The sequence below is a fragment of the Castor canadensis genome, chromosome 1 (genome assembly GCF_047511655.1).
Source record: "Castor canadensis chromosome 1, mCasCan1.hap1v2, whole genome shotgun sequence".
NCBI classification, from domain to species: Eukaryota; Metazoa; Chordata; class Mammalia; order Rodentia; family Castoridae; genus Castor; species Castor canadensis.
Genome location: NC_133386.1, coordinates 40448979 through 40469764, shown reverse-complemented (window position 1 = coordinate 40469764; position 20786 = coordinate 40448979). Strand labels below are relative to the sequence as shown.

General features: G+C 37.2%; 1 protein-coding gene across 2 annotated transcripts in view; it reads left to right on the top strand.

The window, feature by feature from the left end:
- Window positions 1-1523: 1523 nt before the first annotated feature.
- The window catches only part of Clvs2 (clavesin 2), a 65442-nt gene continuing 46179 nt past the window's right edge, over window positions 1524-20786 (top strand). The window contains exons 1-3 of one of the 2 annotated variants that reach the window (XM_074075339.1): window positions 1524-2208; window positions 2757-3629; window positions 18562-18736. In XM_074075339.1, coding sequence (XP_073931440.1) covers window positions 3241-3629; window positions 18562-18736 — 564 coding nt within the window. In that variant the 5' untranslated portion in view covers window positions 1524-2208; window positions 2757-3240. Of the gene's footprint in view, window positions 2209-2676; window positions 3630-18561; window positions 18737-20786 lie in introns of both variants that reach the window. The other variant, XM_074075336.1, reaches the window with a different exon arrangement.

Here is a 20786-nt window from a genome sequence, read left to right as displayed (position 1 = left end):
AACTTCAAGCAAAAATGAATTTTAAATGTTTTTGGAAATAAGAACAAAATTATTTAACAGTTCATATTACATTCATAATGCTTATGAGAGTCGTAAACATATAAAGTCATAGAAGGACCGTAAATATATATACAGCAAAATCCCTGGATCCATAGGTTCTGTATCTGTGGATTCAACAAATGGGATTAAAAATATTTGTAAATTTTTCATTTACTGAACATGTACATGTACAAACATTCTTTTCTTGACATTGTTTCCTAAACAATACAATATGAAAACTATTTAGGCAGCATTTACATTGTATTAATTGTCATAAGTAACCTTGAGATAATTTAAAGTGTAGGAGAAGATATGTGTAGATTTCATACAAATATTGTGCCATTTAATACAAGGGGCTTAAGCATTTGAAAATTTTGTTATCTGCAAGGATCTTGGAACCAATTCCCTATAGACAGGGAGGGACAACTGTGTAATGTATATATAAAGTATGTGCACACATTCATACATGTATATACATATATATATATATACATATATATATATATATATACATCTTATTTCCCCCACACACATTTAAAACGAATTCCTTGAGAATAGTGTGTGTGTGTGAATTGCTCTCTTTTAGTTTCTATATTATTTTGCATTAATATAATTAGTAAAATAGTGTATATTGTCCATGCAATTCTCCTTTCTTTTTGTCAACATCATCTCCAGAACAATAAGAGTGTGCCTGTAATTCCAGGGCCTAAAAGCCATCAAAACAAGGCAATATTTTTGTACCTTCCACACCACCTCCTATCCATAGACTGTAGAACAATGCACCACACAGAGTGTAGCTCAGTAAATATTTGTTGCATTGAGTTAATTGGAACTCAGAACCCAGTCCAATAGTTTGGGAGCCAAAGCTGCTCTTAGTGACATGCTCCATAGTGAATGGTGTCCTTTGAAAATAGAAGCTATCTTTATTTTTTCCCCCTCAAATCCATTTCCAGTCATGATAAGCTCAAAGATTTTTCTTCATTTATGGTGATTTCAGTATACAGATGCACAAAACTGAAGGGAAGATCATTCATCTCCAGAAACATATGCTTTATTACAAGATGAGAAATGAATCAAGTGCCTACTTTTTTCTTTGACAATTATTATTTTTTCCCCGATTCTCATTTTTTTCAATAGGGACTTAGCGGAGTGAGTTTATGTTTGAAAAACTATTCATGTAAGTTCCTCCAGAGGCTTATTCAACAACAATGCGGTTTGGAACCACTCTGGTCTTCTCTTCTAAATTAAATATCTCTGTTTACAACAAATGCAGAAAGTACAAAATGTTTCTGTACTCCTTCTCCATCAAAATTACCTCCTACAGGAACTAGAAAATGTGTGTCAATGTGAATTACCGTCTACAAGAACTACTCTCTTGGCCACTCAAGAGGTCTTGCACACAAAGGGCGAGATGGGGCATGGGGTGGCTATAAGGCGTCGCTGCCTTCCTAGCTGGGTCAAGCCCACCTCAACAGTCTTCTGGGGAGTGGGGACAAGGACCAGGCTAAACTTGGGGCTTGGGATATTTCAATGTCACCAAAATCGCAGTCCTAACCCAAAGACGCAGGGAGAGAGGAGCGGAGTGCGTGCGCGAGCAGAGTGCTTACGTCGCAGCGATCTGTGCTGGGATAATTAGGAGTTGGGCTGAGCCCAGTCCCCTTTTAGCAGCAGCAGCCAGAGTCGCAGCAGCAGCCGCCGGAGGGACGCGCGGGATTCGGGCGGCTCGGAGCGCACGGGAGAGGCCGGCGCCGCGCACCTCAGCAGCCGCCCCGCCGCGCCCACCGCCCTGCGGCCCGGGGCGCACAAAGGCGGCGGCCGCCTGCGTGGCCTTGTCCATCCAGGCGTTCGGGTCCCCCCCCTCCCTTTTCCTCTCCCGAAGGCGAATATGGCAGGGCCGGGAGAGAACCTGGGACAGCGGTGACCCTAGCTCTGCTGTCCCCACCCATCGTGCTGAGAGAGAGGCAGTGGGCTGCGCTCAGAGGATGTGGTGGTGGTTACTCCCAAGTGAGTCCCCGGCCCGGGTCACCACTGCCGCCTCTTTTCTCTGCTCGCTCCATCCCACCCAGAGGAGTTGATGCTGCTGTCGCCCCCGCCACCGCCGCCGAAGCCAAGGCTGATGGATGCCAGGGAGTGCCGCATTGCTTAGCTTCCCCGCCTCCGGGTTTGCTGGTAGGAACCGGCTGCTCTTTCTTCTTTCTTGCTTTGGGGTTCATAGAAAAGATAGAGACATTTTTATTTCATTCTCCACAACTCTCTCCACCTCTTCGCCCCTCCAGTTTTTGATTTGTATGTTCACAGAGAGCTACCCTGCCATTGCCACCCTTACTCACTCCCTCTTTCCACCGCAGGAAGTCCCTTGAAATAAAGGGACAGAGGAAGGCAGAAGTTGGGGGTGGGGTTTGAGGGGAGCCCACACTGGTGCCAACGCCACCAAAAACCCTGCTGGTGCCTTATGAGATCACGGTGTATTTAAGAGGGGCGGAGGGAAGGTGCGCTGTCTGCAGAGTCTCCCCTAATTGGATCATATAATCTTAAGTAAAATCCTGCAAAGGTATCTTTTTAAAATAGCATCTTTGAATAAGCACAGGGAGAAATAAGCTTCTTTTCCCCCTCTTTCTGTCTCTCTTTCTGGCAAAGACGCTCTCTCCCCGCCCTGGAGCTCAGAGCTGAAGAACCACCTTGTTATTAATCAGAATTCCCATCATTATCCCCGGCAGGCGCATCCTTCAGCAGGGACCGCAGCATCATCACAGTGCTGGGGCTGAGATGTGCGTGGGGGTTGTTTTTGTTACATCTTGGAAGACGAAAGAAGAGGACAGAACCAAGATCGGAACCGTCCGCGCTAGGTGGGATTAGGGGTGTTTTGTTTGAAGAGAAAACCTACAAGAAGAGGCAGGCTTGTAGGGCCCGCCAGAGATCCACATCTATTTTAAGGAAAGAGAAGAGGAAACTAACGTGGGTGCTGTTTTCTAGGGGGTTGGGCTAGAAGGGGTAGAAGTTTATATCCCCCACAGAGAAGCTGTAGGGAATCAGGAGCAACAGGGTACTTGATTGGGCAGGAAGACAAATCATTTCCTGTAAAAGAGAGGAAGCAGGCAGCAGTGAGGTCTGGGGACCAAAGTGTAGTGGTGTCAAGGGCCAGGTTTGTTGTGGGACAGTCAACAATAGTTTCCAAAGGGAAGGCTCAGGAACAACAGAACAATGACTCATTTACAAGCTGGTCTCTCTCCTGAGACCCTGGAGAAAGCTCGCCTGGAACTCAATGAGAACCCAGACACGCTGCACCAGGATATCCAGGAGGTGAGGGATATGGTCATCACCAGGCCGGACATTGGCTTTCTGCGCACGGATGATGCTTTCATCTTACGCTTCTTGCGGGCCAGAAAATTTCATCACTTTGAGGCCTTCCGTCTCTTGGCCCAGTACTTTGAGTACAGGCAGCAGAACCTCGACATGTTCAAAAGCTTCAAGGCCACTGACCCTGGCATCAAGCAGGCACTGAAGGATGGTTTCCCTGGGGGCCTAGCCAATCTGGACCACTATGGCAGGAAGATTCTAGTCCTTTTTGCTGCCAACTGGGATCAGAGCAGGTAAATTCTAAATCTAAACTTAGTATACTAACGATCTTTTTATGCTCCCATTTCCCAGGCCTTATCCTGAGTGGTGTCATAATTTTGCACCTTTGATATTTTTATTTGGGTGGGAGAGAAGAGATATTGGAACTAAGGAATAAATTTTTGGTGGGCACCGTGGGACAAGGATGGGCTTTTATTTTTACTTTCAAAACTCGTCCTTCTTTAATCCACAGTTTATACTGTAGCTTTAAGTGCTCTCCTGTTAATACACTGTGATCTAAGTCAACTTCTAAATGAACCTTCCTAATTTTTCACCTCTTGAATAAGTTCACTGGTGTGGGGAAATGAGTAGTAAACAAACACACAGCTTTTTCTCCATGCTCCTAAAGAAATCCTTAAGTTTGGCTCATTGTCCTCACCACCATCACCCTCCTCTTCCTCATCTTCTTCTCTCTTAATTACTGATATTTTATCTTCTAAAAATAACCTGGTGCTAACCCAGAACAAGTAGTTTTATTGCTTGGGAACTTTTCTGCTTGGTGATGTGTAGATGAAGGCATAATATGATGTGTGTCACTTCAATGAGAAGGAAGAGTTTTACCCTCCCTCACTGAGCATGCCTAGTGACACTGAAAATAAAGGCTGACTGGTGTGCTCCTTCTACACCTGTCACTTATATAAAGAATGTGTTCCCTGTCTAATGTGATTTTCCATCCTTTGGAAGGAAGTGGAAAGCATTCAGATATATCAGCTAGTAGGGTTTTTTTGGGGGAAGATTGTTTGCTATTTAGTAGAAAAGAAATAATACTCTCATTTCATCTGTATTATTATAGAAAATGTAGACAAAAACACTTCTGTTTCCTTGGTCATAATTATTTTCTCAGGCTAAAAAAATGTAAGAAATCATAAAAGACTCTTTGGTAAGGAAGTTCAAAGTTAAATATATTTCCTGGAACTTAAAAATGCTACCAGCACACTAAGAATCATAAACTAGTTGTTAAAGAATGGGTGTGGTTTTAGTTCTAGGAATGGTGACTTTAGATGCATCTGGATAGTTTAAACTCTCTCTGGAGCAATTGTAAAGAAATTTGACAGTTACTTAAAGGTCTTATAGATTTCTAGATAGGCTTCTGAGAATCTTAGGATGTTATAGTATAAATTTTGTAGTAGTTTTTTTCCTTTGATTGGTCACTTTGCCCCTATAATTCTAAGTTGAGAGCTACTGTGATTTTTTTATATAAATGTAAAAACAAACTACTGCCTGAAGAATATTAAAGTTAAACTCAGAGAAATACTAACCATTTGGAGGGAATGGAGTTTCCTTACTTAGGCTAGTTAGAGACCTTTCTCTTTTTATCTGGTAGAGAACTTTAAAGGATTATAATGAATTTCCATTCATTGACCACAAGTTTTCCTTTTTTTTTTTTTTATCTGAAAGGCACATTGTGGAGTCATGCAAACCTGTGATTGTGCATATAAAAACTGAAAAAAAATCATTTGATAAAGAACCTAATATTTTATATTTCAGTTAGACTAGAACAGTATTTATGGAGCTATAGTGATTTGAATGCTGTGAAATTTTTTTTATTGTTGTGATGGGTGGAGGTACATTGTGGCATTTACAAAAGTTCTTATAATTTATCAAATAATATCATATGTCTTGAAGTCTGTGGAATATTCTTATGCAAGCAGATTTCATTCAGAGGCACACACATACATCAGAACTATTTTATTTCTTTCTTTAAGTAAATTAATATTCATACTGGTTTACAAGCCCAAACCAGATGAAAGTCTCTTATAGTTTTCATGTATGTGGGAAGGTGATTAGTCAGAATATACTAAAGAAATTGTGTTTTTGTTGTCTATAGCATGCATTTCTGCAAAAGGCAGGTTAATAGTAATCTCTTCTCTCTGGAAATCTATAGTGGGGAAATTTATTGATTAGTGTGTAGAATTATTTTTATCAAACCTACACAAAATTATAAAAACTAAAATAATGTGTATTTAAAATAAAAAATCAGAAGTCATGTCCTGTAGAAATACCCTATAAGGACCTATACACAAAATAAGCATGAATTCTATTTCTATGGTTAGAAAGGACCAATTATAGTTAAGAAGCTGTAGTGCATAAGTACAAGGTGAAAGGTGCATGACTTTCAGTTGTGTTTTCCTCTGTATTCTTAAAAAAAAGTTCCCTCCTTCTTCTTTTCTACCCCACATACCAAATCCATATATAGCCAATGACAAGGCCAGGTGGATAAATGGTTCTGCTATCTTGGTATCTTCTGTAAACCTTTATCTCTAGGATATGTGCATAAGAACTTCCATGGCTTCTGCCCTGAAATTGGAAGGACTGCTGCCTCTCTGACAGTGCCAGGGTTACCAGTCCTTCTCAGCCTAAATCCCCTCCTTCTATCCTAAAGTCTCAAGGTTACAGAAGTCTCTACCACTTTCACTACATGGTACCTTGCTATTATTGTGATGTTGGGTGGATATGCCACAAGTCAAGTTCTCTTATTCTTCATAGGTATCATCCTACCAGTCCAGACTCACATGGGTCTTTGTAGAAAAATGCATGTTTGAGCATAATTCTGACCCCATTTTTTGAGTTGAACAACTTTGTTTTCAAGGTAGTGTTGTTTTAAATAAATAATAGGTAAGAAGTGTAGATGATTATTTAAGGAAATTTCAGCAATAAAATAGAAGAAAAGCCCCATTATTTGGAAAAAAGGTTATATCCAAGTTCCTCATTATAAGATTTCTGTGAATTTTTTAAAAATTGCAAATCCCTTGAAAGAATTTGAATAACAAAACAACAAGCTATTATGTTTATAACAGCACCTGAACTAGAGTAGAAACTCATCAAGTATTTTGGTTGTATTAAAAGTTATTCAGTTTTTTCTTTTTCCTTTTTATTTTATTTTGGTGGTATTGGGATTTGAACTCAGGGCTTTGCACTTGGTAGGCAGGCACTCTGTCACTCGAGTCGCACCCCCACTGGTAAAAGTTACACAGTTAAAAAAAATTCTAAGTAGGATTCATCTGTTATATACTTTCTCCTATATTATATTTGTAGGACAATTTTTTTCTCTGCTCCTCAGGACACTAAAAATAGAAAAAATATGTGAGATGATGACTATAAATAAATAGTGTCTCTTTCTAGTGCAACACAGTACAGTTTAGTTACAAGTTATTGTAAAGAATTGGAACCTTTCCAAAATCTTTATGAAACATGGAGTCCTTAGGAAGACTAAGGTAAAATCATATTTGCAGGCTCCCTATCTTCTAACAAATTGAAAAAACAGTGAAATGCTGAAGTGTCAAAAAGACTTTTACTGTGGTCTGTGGTTCTTTAAAAAAATAGCACAGGCTAGATGATTTCTTATATTTATTGAGCAAGCTTTTTATTGGAAGAAATTCATACAATTTTATCTCTTTTCTTTCAGGTTGTCTAAAATAATTTCTGAAAACAGAAGTAAATACTGCAGAATTATAAACAATTTGGTGGTTATATTGGAACACAGTAGGCCTCCGCATATCCCATGCTGTATTTCCTTCCTAAATGATGGTTGGTCCACCATAATTTAACAAGAGTGTAAGGATAATGGGCCATGAAACCAGAAGAAAAAGCATTGCAGTTTGGAATGAAAGGAGAATGCACTCTCACCTCAGTGTAAATGTGTGAGAAGTTGAAATCCATTGGCACATTATTATTGGATATATTCATGAGAGAAATTGTGTCCCCTGAAATATGAGGATGACATAATTTGACAGTTGGTTTGCTAATAGTATTTTACTTCTATAGACCACATTAGACTTGCAAAGTTTTTCTTTATACTTTAATACAACAAACAACTGTTTATCTGGTTAATAATAATTAGAAAAAATTAAATGTAGTTAGAATTTTAATGATTCTTAATATAGTGACAATTCAGAGAGCAATGAATTCATCTTGCCCTGTATTTGACTTGTCATAATGGACATTAACTATCACTTTTAATATTGAAGAACTGGAAAGGATAGAAAAACATTGGTCAGACATTGATCGCTGCAGTCCTCTAACTCATCCTGGAATTTGTCTGAAATAGTTACCGTCCATTTGTTTGATTTGATTTTAAAAGCCTTCTTTTCTCCATTTATTAAAATATTAAAATACCTTACAGTTAAAAAGTCATTGTCATGCACAGTAATAGGGTCAGGAGTCCTTCTATTCCCAATACTGGAGCCATTGCTGGCCTGTGTTATGGGTGAATTTTGATTATGTCAGAACTAGAAGTGGCAGGCACATTCCTTGGGATTTCTGTCCCTACAGAGCCTCCATATTGTAGGGAAGCTCTTTTAATGAATACTCTGGAAACTGCCACTGATTCCAAACTGAACTCTTGGTACAGACCTTGGAAAAATGAGGGAGGTAAAACAAATTTCCCTGAGAATTGTTACAGCAATATTGTGACAAATCTCTGAAAAAGTAGGACAGTCTCTAAAAACTGGGGCAGTTATGCAGTAATTAGTTAAATAATCCAGAAATAACAGCAAAAACTGGAGGACCAAACTTCATTCTCTCCTGAACCGGACTATTTGGATATTTCAAATATGCAACTTGAAGAGAAATAAGAAATTGAAGGTTACCACAAGGCACTGAAAAAATACCTCAAAAGAATTAATACATTTCCTCTATTTTGCACAAAAATTGAACTCAACTCCTGCCAGGGACAGAACACATATTTCACTTAATAAGCATGCTATTGACATGAGGAAAAGGATACTCCTGTATTCACTGGATCCTCTGACATCAAATAACAAACTATTATTTCATTTTGATTAAAAATTAAAACTCAGTCCAATTTTTTTCTATGTTCCTGGAAACTCAGTAGGTGCTAGGAGCAATATACAATCTCTCTGTGAAGAAAAAATACAAAAATAACTACCAGAGAGGTCTGAAATGTTGGATGAAAATTTTGTTTTTCAGCTTTGGAAATTCTGGGCTTAGGAGCAACTGTGGGCAGTGTAGGGAAAACACTGCCTGTTTGGGGGCTGGGATGTTGCTCAAAATAGTAGAGTGCCTGCCTAGTGAGCATGAGACCTTGAGTTCAAATCCTAGTACCACCAAAAAAATTTTCTGTTTGATTAATTTACTTCAACCTTTTATTTTTTCATTTCATTCACTCAGTTTTTCATTTTTTTGCTGGGGAAAACTGGGGTTTGAACTCAGGGCTTCACACTTGCTAGGCAGACGCTCTACCACTTGAGCTACTCTGCAAACTCTCATTCATTCATTCATTCATTCTAAAACACTTCTTCTTCAGTGTGTGTTATAGCAGTGAAGTACTACCCTAATGGTCACACAACTAGTAAGTGGATTTGATACTTCTTTTTGCACATACACAGTTACCAGCCTAAATCAAGGAAAAGACAATTACATAAAATTATATCAAATATCATTGTCCGATAATGAAAAATACCCATCTTTGGTTTCAAAAATCTTGATTAAAAATCAAGTTAAAGACAACTAGGGACAAAAATTAAGGTGGGCCAGGTGTGATAGAACACATCTAAAATTCCAGTAGGAGATTGAGACAGGAAGACTCAAGTTTAAGCCAGCATAGGCAACAAAGTGAAACCCTGTCTCAACTACACTCCCTCTAAAAATATATTAAGGTGGAAAAATAAATTTTCTAAAGGCAATGACTTTCTACCCAAATACTTACCTCAAGTATTTGGATCTGAAAAGTTGACCTCCTAATGTATTTATATTTTTTCCAACATAATTCTTTTTTCTTTCTGTTTTTTTATATAACAACAGGTACACAATTTCTTTGTCCCTTCTTCAAAGAATCAGATTTTATCAGCAGATGTTTCATTTCCAGTGATTTTCTTGTTCTCACTCACCTACATTTCCACAGCAGTAAAATTAATAGAAGACTTAGCCAGTCTTCTGTGTTTGGTGATAGAAGCCAGGAAGGTGGAAATTTCAGTTGATATTTCCTCCAGGATTTGTAAGTTTAGTTGCTTCCCATCCTTACTCCTAGGAATGTCTTATTGTTTTTCCTCCACAAAAGCCCTGCACTGTGGCCAGGCTGAAGTGTGCCTCACACAGTGCTGTGATGCTACTTCTGCACTGACTTCCTCATGTCCTGTCTTCTAATACATATGATGCAATTGAGACACAAAACGGCAGCACAGCTATTCATCAAACTCTGTTCCAGGTATGAGGCACCATGGGGAGTGGAGCCAATGCTGGTCTACTTGATGTCAGAAAGACTTGGCTTCTAATCTAGGCTCCCCTTTTTCCTCCCATGGTGATTTGGGGCAAACTCATTAAATTCTATGAGACCCCATGTTCGCTGTAAAATAATAGGAATAAAGCCCATTCATAGACTTCACAATTATTTGACGATTAGTATAATGCATTTGAAATTGCTTTGAAAATCCTAAACTGTTACACAGATAGGGGTATTATTATTATTACCACTCTGTAATAGAAAACACCTAGATGGGTTCATCAGCTTTAGCACTAATGATACCCTGAGGCATTAATAAATGTAATTCTTCTCCTTTGTTTCTTTCCCAAGTACCTTTTCAACAGGAAGCACTTCAGACATTAGAAAATGTAGTTTAATGAAAACTGAGGGGCTGGGGCAACCTTAATGAAGAATTTAATAATGGCTGATTGATTTAGTGACAAAGGGAAATTGCTGGCTGTTGTGCTGCTCATTGTAATGCCAGGATCCCAGTGTTCTCCCTTGTCATGCTGAAAAGGTTGGGAAGTAGAAGGATATGCCCTGTGATTTAAGCTGATCTTCGCACTCACTGTAAACTGTGCTAGAGGACAGAAGAATGCTGTAAACACCACACGGAAAGCTTAGGCCACCAAAAAATTGCATGGCCAGAGGGAGAAGCTCCCCTGATACTTAAATATTTTTTGAAAGCATGTTCAGAATTTCCTTCATATAATTAACTTCTTTTATAAAAGGAATTGAGGGAGCTCCTGGCTACAGGCAATGGTATTTCCAGTGTGCAATGTTCATGATCAAGACTTTTTTATTGTTGTGCTGGGTGGGGAGTACATTACAGCATTTACAAAGGTTCTCACAATGTATCAAATACGTAATACTTGAATTCACCCCCTCCACTGCTCTCTTTCATCCTCCCTTCCCTGATTCCTGAACAGTTTCAACAGGTATCATTTTTGCATTTACATACATGGGCATATTCATCCTCTTATCCCTTTCCACGCCACCTCCTCCCTACACCAGTGCCCCCTCCCAGTTCTCCAATTTTGCAGAAGAAAAAACATAAAGATAAAAAGAGAAGCGTGATATTTTTGCTAGTTTGAGATAAAGATAGCTACACAGGGAGTTTCCTTGTGTTGTTTCCATGCATATATGTGTTACAACTCCAGTTGGTTCACCTCTTCCAGTCCTCTTCACTCTTCTCTAGTTCTCTACCCATGGCCAGTTTAATATTACTATATTCATTCCTGTATAGTCAGCACATCAACCACATTCAAGTTTTTGGTTTCCTTCCCTTGCCCTATCCCTTCCTTGCACAGCCTCCCCTTACTGTGACCTGTGTCCCATATTACTGCATTTGTTTTATGTCTATAATCCTCATATGAGAGAGATCATGTAGCTTTTGGCCTTCTGAGCATAACTTCACTTAGGATGATGTTCTGCAGTTCCATTTACCTGTGAATGACAAAACTGGCTGAGTAAAATTCCATTGTGTATAAATACAATATTTTCTTAACTCATTCGTCAGTAGTGGGGCATCTTGGCTGTTTCCATACTTGGCTATTGTGAATATTGCTGCAATAAATGTGGGTGTGCAGGTGCCTTTGTAATACCCTGACTCACATTCCTTTGGGTATATCCCTAGGAGTGGTATTGCTGAATCATATGGCAAATCTACGTTTAGTTTTTTAAGAAGCCTCATATTGTTTTCCATAGTGGTTGTAGTAGCTTACATTCCCATCAGCAGTGTATGAGGATTTCTTTTTCCCGCTTCTTTGCCAACATTTGTTGTTGGTGTTGTTCTTGATGGTAGCTATTCTACCAGGCTTAGTGGTGGAATCTTAGTGTGGTTTTGATTTGCAATTCCTTTATCGCCAGGGATTGGTGAGCATTTTTTTCATGTGTTTTTTGGGCATTTGGACTTCTTCCTTTGAAAAAGTTCTGTTCAGTTCAGGTGCCCTTTTCTTTATTGGGTCTTGATTTTTGGGGAATTTAGTTTTTTGAGCTCCCTGTATATTCAGGTTATCATTCCCTTATCTGATGTGTGGTTAGCAAAGATTTTCTTCCATTCTATGGGTGGTCTCTTCAACATAGAGACCATTTCTTTTGTGGTGCAGAGGCTTTTTAATTTCATATAGTCCCATTTGTGGATCCTTTTCTTAGTGCTGAGCGGCTTGAGTTCTACTGAGGTAGTCCTTACCTATGCCTATTGCTTCCAGTGTATCCCCTTGTCTTTTCTGTACTAGCTTCAAGGTTTCAGGTCTGATATTAAGGTCCTTAATCTACTTTGAGTTGATACTAGTTCGGGGTGATAAATGTGGATCTAGTTTCAGTTTTTTGCAGGCAGATATCCAGTTTTCTCAGCAACATTTGTTGAAGAGGCTGTCTTTTCTCCATTGTATATCTTTGGTAACTTTGTCAAAAATTAGGTGGGCACAGCTGCATAAATTCATATCTGGGTCCTCTATTCTGTTCCGCTGGTCTTCATGTCTGTTTTTGTGCCAGTACCATGTAGTTTTTATTGCTATGACTCATAGTATAGTTTGAAGGTGGGTATTGTGACACCTCCAGCCAGCATTGTTCTTTTTGCTTAGTACTGCCTTGGCTATTCGAGGTTTTTTGTGTCTCCAAACAAACTTTAGAGTTGATTTTTCAAACTCTGTGATTAATGTCATTGGGATTTTGATGGGAATTGCATTGAACTTGTTGCTATATTGATTCTGCCAAGCCATGAGCATGGAAGTTCCTTCCACATTCTGTAGTCTTCTTTGATTTCTTTCTTCAGTGGTCTGTAGTTTTCCTTGCAGAGGTCATTCACATCCTTTGTTAAGTTTATTCCTAAGTATTTGATTGTTTTGAGGCTTTTGTAAATGGAAATTTTTTCCTATACTTTTTCTCAATCTGTTCATTGTTTGTGCCTAGAAAGGCTACTGATTTTTGTAAGTTGATTTTGTGTCCTCCTACTTTGCTGACGCATGACCAAGACTCTTGCCCTTTTTCTAATTTAGGACAGTGCTTTACATTGTCCTTCGGTAGAAAGAGAAACATTAAGTGGATCAGAAAAGATGCCAAATAATGGCACTTTGATGTACTTTGTAGGAGAAAGTAAAGCATCATGATCTGTATCACTGGTAAAGAGCTTGATTTTAGCATATGCTATTGTGCTCTCACAATATGCAGGGTATACTCTTGGACACTGAATAATCAAAGCGGTGTTAAATAGGAGGGGGTGTTTTTAAAGCTAAGCTTACATCTCCAAAGCTATAGAACAAACAGGAATAATTAAGTGTGCTGGAGTAGCAGAATGGGAGAGGGCACTGTGGTGTCCAGCAGGTAGAGAGAATGCTGGAGGTGAGGCTGGGGAAAGGTAAGAATTAGGGAAAGTAAAAAGGAGGAATGTCCTCAATAGACCAAAATGAAGAAAGAGCAGGGAAATGCACCAGTTTGTTGGGGAATAGATGTGACAAAGCTTTGATGGCTGAGGCGAGCCTGTGAGTGAGTCTGCAAGTTAAGAAGTATGATTCTTCAGGGAATTATAGAGTTTTGGGACAGCCATGGGTGAGAAGTGTTATATCCAGGTTTAGTATGATTACTCTCACAACAGGGTATAGGCAAGATTTCTGGAAAAGAAAGAGGGAAGAAGAAAAAAAGAAAGAGACAGGGTGCCACAGAAACACAGACTGTAGTGCAAATGAAGGATGTGATACTAAAGATATACAAATATGCAAAAGAAAAAATAGTTGGAAGTTAGTCAACAAATGCAGAGGGAAAAGGAAATGGAATATCCAAGAGCAAGTCTTCATTAATTGGTTAATGCAGGCAATCTCAGAGCAGAAGTGGGTTTGAGAGGCACTAGGATGAATTACATTAACATGAAATATTTCAGATAACAAGGACTTTCCAAGGTACTGATGTTTACTTGGCATCTGGGAAAATGAGAATGTTGCTGAGGAGTGATACTAGCTCAAATGAATGAGTGCATGACTCAGGAGCTCTTTGAGATACTGCATAGTGAGTGAGTACAGGAGACTTAACCATATTTCTGTATTTGGGTGATGGGAGGATGATGTAGCACCAAGGATGAAAAATAGGGTGTTCAGAAAAGTGGGAGGAAAAAAAAGTTCAATGTAGCATCTTGGAAACAAATACAAGAATTTAAGCAAAAATGATTGTAGGAAATACAATCATTGGTTATGCTTTATTTCATGTACTGTTAAAGGCTTTGCATATATTCTTTTATTTCATCATTAGCCAGGCACAGTGGCTCACTGTTGTAATCCTAGCTATTCAGGAGGCAGAGATTGAGAAGATCATGGTTCAAAGTCAGCCCAGGCTGACTTGTGTTTCTCAACACAAAAAAGGGCTGGCATTGTGGCTCAAGTGGTAGAGTGCCAGTGTGAGGCCTTGAGTTCAAACTCGAAAACAACATACACACACACACACACACACACACACACACACACACACACACACACAAATCCTCCAAAAGCCAAAAATATGGTTGAAAAGCACAGACAGTGAGAACAAATATGTGATGGTAGAAAGAAGAAAAAGTCATATAATTTCAGCAATTGTAGAAGTTAACATTTAGTGTTTGCTATGTGTTAGGCACAGGGTTAAGTATTTCATATTCTGTTCTACAAAGAAACTATTTTTATCTGCAGATTTTAAAGAGGATAAGGAAGCTTAGCAAAGTTCAGCAACTCCTTCAAAAGTGTAAGAGGAAGCTAAGATTAGAAAAATAAGCAAATGTCCCAATTTTTATTATGCATGTGGAATATCTACAAGTTATATATTAAAACCTTTTATTAAGTTAAATAAAAATGACCGAAATTATTAATTCATGAATATACACATTCTACTCTGCAAAGACAACTGATTTTATAACTGACAAATTTCAAGAGGGATTAGATGTTTTTCTTCTGATTTTGACATGAGTAAATAGGAGCTATGGGTGTCAAATTCTTCTCCACATAATTTTTACATATTATAGCAGCTTTGGTTTCTTTCACAAGCAATGGTCTGCATTGTCTGGTGTCAGTTGTGAAATTCCTCACTTGCATCATGAACTCTTCTTGCTCTGTGTTTCTTACATAAATTCAAGCTTTAGTTAATGCTATTTTGGGAAGCACAATCAAGAGTCAAAAGCTGCAATAACGTGCTAGTTTTTATTTATGGATTTCTTCCAACATGTCATAGAAGAAAAGCAATGGTAGCTCTCATATAATTTGGGTATAAATCCCAAACATGAATATATGCAATATTCCATTTTAGTGAACTCTTATTTGTAAATTATAGCAGTTGAAATGACTTAAAAGAGGAAAAATGATGGTAGGATTCCTGAAGAGACAAATTCATAGATGCTACATTTCTTTGGAAGATATTTTACAGACTTTTGCAAAAGCTTATGTAATAATGTCCTGCTAAGAAATACCCTGCTGAGTTGCTAATGGTAATAATATGACATGTTTGACAACAGAGGAGTGGAGGAAGTCAGAGTGGCGTTGACTTGCCCTTTGGATGCAGTTAGCTAGATGTTTTTATGTTTCTCTTCTCAAACTTATAAACCATGATTTGTTTTAAAAAATCATTTAGTTTTCTCTTTTGGAGATGATATTAAATTAAAAAAATTGTTGCACTTATTTTTAGAAACTTTGTAAACCTACTTTTCTTTCTTGCCTTATTTTACTTCCTTTGGAATAATGACATGTATATAATTTTCTTCTTGATTTTCACACAGTTTAGGAGAGCCATACTTCAAATGTATTCCTTAAAACAAATTGCCTACTATAATATATATGTAGACATATTCACTCTCTTAAAAAGAAAAAAAAAACCCAAAAGCCAAAAAACAAGTTGCCTCTTGTTTTAGCCCTTACTAGTACCATGATTTATTTTTATTCATACAAATGAATCCACTTTCTAAAGGTGATTTCAGATTCAAGTTATATTTTATCGTGTTTTGTTATTAATACTACTTGATATTCTTGTAGGAAAAAGAATAAATCATCTTCATTATAAGGGAACATTCTAAGTTGTGATTTTCTAATTTTTAATTTTCTTTACCCTGATATCACTTTCCTATTCTAACTTTCCAGTCTCTCCAGGTTTATAGGCTTTAGGTCACAATACTGAGTCAGATCATTATGCTTACAATGAAGGTAAGCCAGCCATCAATTCACATTAAAGACATCCATCCATACATGTTTCACAGATTTAATAACATAAGTAACAGATCTCTCCAAAAAGTTTTATTACCTGTATATTCAGGAAATAGTTTTGGATGCCACAACCCTTGGTCTGTAGTAATACATCTTTCAAATTGTGAAAAAAGGTCTTTTGGTCCTTGCCTTTTACAACAGTAGCAGCCTGTCCTAAAGAGCATCATTAACTTTTTGAGTAAAACATTCTTTGGTTCTGATTATATTCTTCCAAGTACACTATATCTAGGACTACCACCACACAAAAAGTATGCCATATATGTGTTCCAGCCAACGTTTACTGAATATTTAGAATTGAGCAAGTGCTTTTCCCATAATCATCCCTTTGACTCTCTGCTGGTCATTCCTTCTCTACTACCAGTTAGATACAGTGAAATACATATATATATAGTTACTATTTCTTTTAGATAAGGGAATCAAACCTCAGAATTATAAGTCAATGGCACATCAAGGGCCACATAGTTAATGAGGGGCAAGACAGTGTTTCCATTTTTTTTCTTGCTTTGAATTTTTTTTGTGGTACTGGGATTTGAACTCAGGGCCTCATACTTTCTAGGTAGGCACTCTATCAGAGTTTCCATCTTAAAGTCTTCTGACATCACAGTCTTATGCTTAGCTAATACTAGAACCCTAAAGGAGGTTCTGTTCCAAACTACTCATTTTATGGATGGGGAAATAAGACACTGAGAAGATGAGAAATTACTTTATGTTCCAATGTTAATTATTATTTCCTTTCTGAACTGCTATGCTTTGTTAATTTGTCTCCAAATAGTTTTAGAAATAAAAATAGAACTACTCCTTCTCAAGTATTCTTTGTCTCATAGTATCTCCTTGGTGAGCACATTCCTTCTATTAAATAGTGATGGTTGCTACTCTTCATTCATCTACTTGAATGTCTCAAGACAAAATACTTAAAATACTGGCGGTACAAAAATTGAAATTGTTAACATTCTCTATAAATTTTACCGATTCCACTTAAAATTCTGGAAATTCCTAATGATTCTTTTAGAATAATTATCTTAACTCTCGATTCATTACCTTCTTCACTTTCTGTACCTTAGGACCTATATGATTCTGATTCCAGAATGTTCAGCATTGAGTTCTCTCCTTAATTTAGTTTAGTTTTTCAGATGTTTACTTCATGTATCTTTCAGAGTATACCACATGTGTCTCAAATATAACAGGTTCTATTCAAAACTCTACATTCCCAGCCATCTCCAACAGTAATTTGCACTATTGATTTTGATACAAGATTTTAGCATTTGCTTGGGCTTTGAAGCTAGAATCTGTGTGTCATCCTTTGCTCTTACTTCAATTTTAGTCCTTACATCTAATTATCAAATTTTAAAAGTTTACCTCTAAAATGGCTCTCAAAATTGTCTTATTTTTGTTCTTTTTTCTGCTGTCTTTGTGGAGGCAGTTTCTTAAGCTACAACCAGAGTCTTTGCACTCCAATCTGGTCCCATTTTACTTGAACAAGTGAGTGTATTAGGTTTTCTTGATTACATCAGGTACTGTGCTGTTGTACAATGCAGGAAGAAATTAATACCAATGTACTAAATTTGAATGGCTTGCTCTACAATGGAGAGGTACCCTTTTGTTTGCATTTATCTCTATTTCATTCAATCACTCCCATCTTCCCTTCTTTCTTTTAATTTTATAATACAAACTCAATACAAGTAATTAAAGTCTTCTGACATTTTAAGCTATAGTTATCACATATAATGTTCTTGTTCTTTGGAGACTCTCAAATTTTTCAGTTACAGTTGTCCCTTGTTATCTCAGGATATTGGTTCTAGGACCCCACACAGATAACAAAAACTGTAGATGCTCAAGTCCATTAAACAAAATGGCATAGTATTTACATATAACTTGTATACCTCCTCTTTTATATTTTAAATCATCTCTATTTAAATATCTGCTGGTAACTTGTAATGCCTAATATAGAAAAAATGCCAAATAATTAGTTTCTTGTTTATTTAGGCATGAAAAAAGTTTGTACATGTTAATTATATATGCAATTTAAAAATATTTTGGCTCCTCACTTTTTTGAATGATCAGATGCATATTTCTTAGAAATGGAGGGCCAATTGTAAGAAGATGGACAGTGTCAGTATTACTGAGAGCATTCTCAAGCTATTTAAAAAGTTCATTGTCCACTGCTGCGGGAGCTTGAGATGAGATTTTGGAAAATCATAGCAAGGGCTGGAAGAAAATTAAATGACTATTAAAAAAACCAAAATGTAGTATTTTTCAAGTGTAAACATCTTAAAAACAGCCTTTTCTTTGTGGTACTGGAGTTTGAATTTGCTAGGTCCAAGTGCTGTATCCCTTGAGTCACACCTCCAGCCTTAAAAAAATACTTTTTGACAAAAATTATTTCCTTAAGATTTCTGAGGTATTTTAAAGAGAATCTTTAATGTGCTAAAAACACGTTCTATAGCTTCTATGAAGTGATCATCATTTAATTCAGTACTTCTGTATTGCTGATAGGTACACACTGGTGGATATTTTGCGTGCCATCTTACTTTCTTTAGAAGCCATGATTGAAGATCCTGAGCTCCAAGTAAATGGGTTTGTTTTGATCATAGACTGGAGTAACTTCACCTTCAAGCAAGCCTCTAAGCTTACACCAAGCATGCTGCGACTAGCTATTGAAGGCTTGCAGGTAAGGATACACTGATTACCATTTCTTGTCTCCCATATTTGACTACTTTTGTCTAATGTGTTAGAATGAAGAATGTCTCACAGAATAATGAAATAAACAAAAAGTTTTAGCTTTTCAGCACAAATATTAAAACACTAAACAAATAGAATTATACAAGCAAAGTTGAAGGATGTTAGCATTTTAATAGCTAGACAAGAGTTTGTTGTACTTGGCAGGAGACCCCTGTATATCTAAACCTGAATAGAGACAATAAACTAAGACTTTTATCTTGAAAAAACTTGCAGCAATTTTTAGATTTTAATTATTATCTATTTAGACTTTTGTTTCCCTTTACTTTTCAGTGTTTATTAACTAAATATTTGCTTCGTTACTCCATTTAACCTAGTGAACATGGTTCATATCATCTGTTGCCTAAGATTAATCAATATGCTTTTTTTGTCTCTATGGCACAAAAGTCACTGTTCTGAATTATTTCTGTAGACTTAATTGGGCTTGTTTGCTTTATTTGCTGGGAGGGACTGCCACATGGAATTTATATAGTAATAGTGCATCTTCTAGGGAATGATATTTAACTGCGTGGTAATAATAATGGAAAACGAGTCATTATTGGTATCATGTTATTGTCCTGCTACTGTCAGGTTCTTTTGTTAATTTTTAGGACATTCTCTTGCTCTCTCTCTACTTTACTACATACCAATGTGTTTAATACTTATGGAATTGATTTTGAGCTTCTAGAAAGATTTGCAATTTCTCTTGAGTGGTATTTTTCAGTATTTCTCTGTATTCTCAATACATGTTCTAAAAGTTTGCAAGCTGATAGTTAATTTTTCTAAATTTTATCACTTAGAACATCTTTTATTTTAAAATAATGAATTACATATTTATCATTCATTGTCAGGCATTAGATCTTTATAATGATTAATAAGCCCAAATGATCCAGATCGCCATTCCATAGTAATTTCTGACTGTGTCTCTAGGCTCCTAAATTGATGACTGATGACCCCTTAACAGTGGGCCACTCCTCCAAGGCAGTAGGACATGGCAAATTGAATTCACAGTTTGAGTTCTGCCTCTGGATTGAATAAGATACATGAATCTTTTGTCTTCACGTGGAGGGTTTGTTTATTTATTTTTCAATGCAAGAGTCCTGACTTGCTCAATCCTGTCTTATTGTGGAACTTTTTTTTTTTAAACTCCATGGAGACAGTTAATAAGGGTTGAGAAGGGACACAGGATAATGCATGCTTGGCAATGTTATATCATGTATTCTGCCCCATTTCCAGCATTGTATAAAGTATTTTTCAGTTTGTGAGGAAAATTGGTTGCCACCAACTATGTTACTTCACTCAGAATGCTAGCCTAGACTAATGGTTACCCCTATTTAACTTGTGTCTTCTCTTTGCCTTAGGGCCAGGTTAAACTGTCAGCTACAGATAGGGCTGGAGAACTTATACTATACCCAAGTAAAAATTTAAAACACCTCAAGGATGGACTTAGTATTTTATTAGTTTTAAACTTGTACACTTTACGGACTTATTTAACAATAATGTGATAAATCATTGCAGGAAAACATGCCAATTGCTCAGGAATGTTTGGGAGGGTCTCATTAGTTATGACTACTGTCAGAGCTGTAAGTGTTTAATGTAGCTACAGTCAGATTAGAGCTCTGTGCTGTCTTGAGAAAGGAATGAACCCCATTCCCAACATGGACTTGTGCCGCACAAACAGAATGGCCTTCTCTCTCTAATCACCATGAATACCTCATTCCCTTGCTCTTTTCCTCCAAAATGTAGGCTGAATGAGTAGGCCTAACTGCTCTTGATCACCAGTTTTGAAGCAATTTACAAAGGAGGGAACTCTTCTTGGGAATAAATTTGACATGATTTGTGTCTCAGTTTTTCTTAAGTTCTAATTGCTTGTTTAATTCTATGCTCTGTTCTTGTGGCTATAAAACTATCTAAAACAAATGGTAATTCTGAATCCTAGGAACGTTGGATTAATACATATGTTCTTTTATGACATGTATGAGCTCATATTAGTCTTATATTGA